The 5226-nt window shown below is 48.7% G+C and overlaps 1 protein-coding gene across 1 annotated transcript; it reads left to right on the forward strand.

Annotated features, from left to right (window-relative positions):
• Positions 1–1629: 1629 nt before the first annotated feature.
• LOC148297622 (uncharacterized) lies at positions 1630–2679 on the forward strand. The gene is made up of 2 exons (XM_088247770.1): positions 1630–1722; positions 2248–2679. Exons 1-2 carry the CDS (start codon positions 1630–1632, stop codon positions 2677–2679), a joined length of 525 nt encoding a protein of 174 aa, XP_088103896.1.
• Positions 2680–5226: the final 2547 nt, after the last annotated feature.

Here is a 5226-nt window from a genome sequence, read left to right on the forward strand (position 1 = left end):
GTTGGATAGGCAATACTTGTCCAATGGAGCTCAAATTTGGATATGTTGTAGTTAACATCCATTGGAACAAGTCTCATGAAGATCATGACCTCATCCGAGCACCAGAGCATGTTGATCCTAGGCCAAGAAGTTGACCTACGAAAATGAACAAAAACAGAATTTATAACTAATAATGCACTTTTAGCTCATTTTCATCCCAACCAAGGTAAAATCTAAGAAAACACAAAAAGGAAGTAAAAAGCTATAAAATGTCAAGAACTAACTCAAAATAGTGGGTGAATAACATGAAAAATCATGTGTAAAAATGAACCGAACAGCGAGCAGACCACATCACAAACCTCGCCGAGGCATTCAGCCTGCTCCGAAAATACAACATGAAGTTGAACCCGAGCAAATGCACATTCGGAGTCTCGTCTGGCCGATTCCTAGGCTACTTAGTCACCCAAAGAGGAATTGAGGCACATCCGAATCAAATCAAGGCTATACTCAACATGAAGTCACCTGCCACAACAAAGGAGATACAAAGTCTAACGGGTAGAGCAGCGGCTCTCAACCGATTCCTCTCGAGATCTACCGACAAGTGCAGGCCATTCTTCAAAGCCTTGAGGAAAGGACACAAGGACAAGTGGGATGACGAGTGCGAAGTAGCTTTTCAAAACTTGAAATCCTATCTCACTACACCTCCCCTACTCTCAAAACCGATACCAGGCGAAGACTTATACATCTACCTGGCGGTGTCCGACTCAGCCGTCAGCTCAGCTCTCGTCCGAGAAGAGCTGGGGGCACAACATCCGGTATTCTACACTTCAAAAGCTCTCCTCGACGAAGAGACTCGCTATCCGAAAATGGAGAAGCTCATTTTTTCTCTTGTAGTTTCCGCAAGAAAGCTAAGACCCTACTATCAAGCGCACCGGATAATTGTCATGACAGAATTTCCTTTGAGATCGATCCCCCATAGCCCCGACGCCTCTCAGCGACTCATGAAATGGGCTATCGAACTCAGTCAATACGACCTCCTCTACCGGCCGAAAACCGCTATAAAAGCTCAGGCTTTAGCAGATTTTGTTGTAGAGTTCACTCCAACAGCCGAAAAAGAGAAGCTGGTCATGAAAGTCAAGGAAAAAGCAGACGATACCTCCCCCACCGATTCAAACCTACCTAATGACATGTGGCAGTTACATGTAGACGGAGCGTCAAACCACAAAGGAGCAGGGGCAGGCGTCGTCATAATCACCCCAGATGGAACTTTATTGGAACAAGCCATCACACTAGGCTTTCCTGCTTCAAACAACGAGGCAGAGTATGAGGCATTGCTCGCCGGACTACGCCTAGCAAAAGAACTGTCGATCAAAAGATTGGCCATCTACTCAGACTCCCAGCTGATCACGAATCAAGCCTCAGGCGAGTACATAGCAAAACATCCGAGAATGATCCAGTACCTCGACAAAGTCCAAGGACTTTTGAAAGAATTCCCTACTTTCACCATCCAACAAGTTCCACGGGCGGAGAACACCCATGCAGATGCGCTGGCAAGCCTAGGATCAGCGCTGGACACCCAGTTCAATCGCTTCATCCCGGTAGAACACCTTGACCAGGCCAAGCATCGAAGAAATAGAACTAATCGACTCAATGCAGATCGATGAAGACCCCAGCTGGCAAGACCCCATCATCGACTACTTGGTGAATGGAAATCTTCCAACGGATAAGTCCGAAGCTAGGAAGGTCCAACAGAAAGCCGCGAGATACTACATGCAAGGCGACAAGCTCATTCGTAGATCATACTCCGGCCCTCATCTCACCTGCATAAAATACCCTCAAACACTTGAGGTCCTCTACAAAATTCACGACGGCGAGTGTGGCAACCACTCTGGGGGCAGGTCACTCGCCCAGAAGGCTCTAAACATAGGCTATTTCTGGCCTACCATGCGCCACGACTCGACCGAGTATGTCAAAAGATGTGATCGTTGCCAACGGTACAAACCGGTTCCTAACCTGCCTGCCGAAGTCTACCATCCGCAGAACAGTCCGTGGCCTTTCATGCAATGGGCCATCGACTTAGTAGGCCCCATGCCAACGGCACCAACTAATAAAGAAATGATGATCGTCGCCACTGATTACTTTACTAAATGGATCGAGGCCGAAGCTCTATCCTCTACTAAAGAAGCTGACGTGGAACGATTCATCTGGAGAAACATCATCTGCCGATTTGGTTGCCCACAATCTCTCGTTACCGACAATGGCACACAGTTTGTCGGCAAGCAGATCACCGCCTTCTTCAAACAATACGGCATTAAACAACATCTGTCTACCCCTAGATATCCTCAGGGCAATGGCCAGGCCGAGGCGTCCAACAAAATAATATTGGATTGTCTAAAGAAGCGATTAGAAGGCGCTGAAGGAAAATGGGTAGACGAGCTCCCTGGAGTACTATGGGCTTATCGCACTACCAAACGAAGATCAACTGGCGAAACCCCGTTTTCCCTCGCCTATGGAACTGAAGCGATCATTCCTCCGCACGTCACTGTCCCCTTCATAGGCATTGAAGTGGGTAGTATTGAGCAGAACTCCGAGCAGATGAGGCTCAACCTTGACTTACTTGAAGGCGAGCGCAAGAAGGCCATTGTTAGAGTCGCCTCCTATCAACAGCGGTTGAAGTCTTTACTACGACAAAAGAGCTAAGGTCAGACAGTTTCAACCAGGCAACCTTGTGCTAAGAAAGGCCTTCATCACTGCGCAGAGACAAGGGTCCAAAAAGATGAAACCCAATTGGGAAGGCCCTTACATAATCAGCCGGTCTGGGGGCAGAGGAAGCTACACGCTCGACACCATGGAAGGGAAGGAGATTCCACGACAATGGAATGCCTGCCATCTCCAAAGATACTATCCATGACGCTTCTTCCTACCCGCTTAGTCCCCAGCAGATGACCGAGCACTGCAACTGTCAAAAGTTATGGTCCCTTTATTCAGTTATTTCTATTTCGAATAAAGCGATGTAATCTCATGAACATCAATAAAAGTTCAATTTCTCATTCCAGAGTGTCAAGAATATATATATATATATATATATACACAGTTGCCTATAAGCAGCGTCCTTCGGGAGACGCAGGGCAACAACCAGAAGCGTTCTTCGGGAGACGCAGCCCGCAAAGAAGCGTCCTAAAGGAGACGCAGGGTGCGCCAGGAATTTCCTAAGGGAAGTATCCAGGTTCTTATCCGTTTCCTAAGGGAGGCAGGATAAATCATACAGTTGCCCATAAAAAGCGTCCTAAGGGAGACGCAGGGCGACGACCAAAAGCGTCCTTCGGGAGACGCAGCCCGCAAAGCAGCGTCCTAAGGGAGACGCAGGGTGCACCAGGAATTTCTTAAAAGGAGGTCTCCATGCTTTCTGCGGGAAATATCCAGGTTCCTATCCGTTTCCTAAGGGGGGCAGGATAGCCAAACAGTTGCCCATAAAAAGCGTCCTAAGGGAGACGCAGGGCGACGACCAAAAGCGTCCTTCGGGAGACGCAGCCCGCAGAGCAGCATCCTAAGGGGGCTGTAGGGTGCGCCAGGAATTTCCTAAGGGAGGTATCCAGGTTCCTATCCGTTTCCTAAGGGGGGCAGGATAGTCACATAGTTGTCCATAAAAAGCGTCCTAAGGGAGACGCAGGGCAACGATCAGAAGCGTCCTTCGGGAGACGCAGCCCACAAAGAAGCATCCTAAGGGAGACGCAGGGTGCGCCAGGAATTTCCTAAGGGAGGTATCTAGGTCCCTATCCGTTTCCTAAGGGAGGCAGGATAGTCACGCAGTTGCCCATAAAAAGCGTCCTAAGGGAGACGCAGGGCAACAACCAGAAGCGTTCTAAGCTTTCTCCAGAAAAATGCAGAAGACGCTCGGAATCCCTCAAGAGGGACCCTGGCTTTTGCAAGAATCCTAAGGGGAAATGTGCAACCAAGACACTAGCCGGTTACTCAAGCAGTTCACAAGTCAATATGCAAATTTAGGTTAAAAGTAATAACTGAAATTTCCATAGCAAAGTGACCAACCAGCCAAGTACAAACAAAAAAGAAGATAGGTCAAACAAGGCCAATTGTTCTAAACAAAAAACAGACTACAAAAGCTGAAAAGAAATAAAGGAGTCTTCATCTACTCCGAAGCGCCGGTAGGGGAACCTTGATCTGCAGCCTCTTCGGCATCCACCTGATCAGCCACGCTCTCAACAGCTTCACATGCCTGATCTATGATGTCTGCCACTGCCTCATCGGCTGCATCCTCTCCTGCTCCATTGGCCACTGCCTCGTCGGCTGCATCCTCTCCTGCTCCATCGGCTACTGCCTCTTCAGCCACCAGCTCTTCAACTCCTTCCATGTCCACAGCATTAACCTGCTCAGGACAAAGCATCTCAATGTCTTCATCTCCAATGGCAAAGAATGGATCTTTTCTATTTATGCAGTCCATGTAGCCCAGCTTGTATGCATCCACGGTAGCTTCAGACCTGGATTCTTCAGCAGACTCATGATAGGCACGGAATCTACCCAAAAGCTTGTCATAGCTGTGAGAGATGTCGGCATTCTTGCGCTCAAGATGGAAGTAAGCATCTTTCCGACTAGCCAAGTCAGCAGTGGAGGAGTTAAGCTCGGAATCCTTCTCAGCAAGGGAACTCTTCAGCTCGGATATCATCGCCCTCAAGTCAGACGTCTTCTTCTCATAGCGGGCCTGCTCGGCAGAAAGCTTGCAAACTAGCTCGGCATTCTTCTTCTCCAACTCACTGAGCTGAGCAGAAGAGGGGGCAACAGCAGATGAATTCCGAATGGTCTCAGCAGCAAAAACAACTCCTTTTTGAAGCAGATGAAGTGTGGCTTCCCTTTGTTTTTCCAAGGAAAGACTTGAAAAGGTACCAAGATCACCAGCTTGACGGATTTGATCAACCAGCCCAGCACAAGCGGATGGACTTGATAGAAAATGCGTCTTGAGCTGATCAGACACTCCTGCATCCCCTGCAGGGCTAGACTTGCCCACCTGGGGATCAACTGCGGATGTTGCAGAAGAACCTTTCGCACGAGCAGATGACTCTCTTGCCTTCTTAGCCTCTGCCAACCTCACTTCCAAAGAAATTGGAAACGACGAATCAACTCCACGCTTGACTGCTCGTGACTCAACAGCAGGATCATGGTGGTTGGATGGATGAGCAGACCTCCCAGATCGACCTCCGCTCTTCGACTGGTGCAAACGACCCGAACTCCGGA

Source organism: Prunus avium, chromosome 1 (assembly GCF_965620075.1).
Source record: "Prunus avium chromosome 1, drPruAviu1.hap1.1, whole genome shotgun sequence".
Lineage (NCBI taxonomy): Eukaryota > Viridiplantae > Streptophyta > Magnoliopsida > Rosales > Rosaceae > Prunus > Prunus avium.

Bases quoted from the DNA above. Each gene is read 5' to 3' on its own strand.
- LOC148297622 (XM_088247770.1), top strand. From the start codon at position 1,630: ATGCAGATCGATGAAGACCCCAGCTGGCAAGACCCCATCATCGACTAC. The intron at 1,723-2,247 runs GTCCAACAGAAA...AATGGCACACAG, and splicing joins ATAAGTCCGAAGCTAGGAAG to TTTGTCGGCAAGCAGATCAC.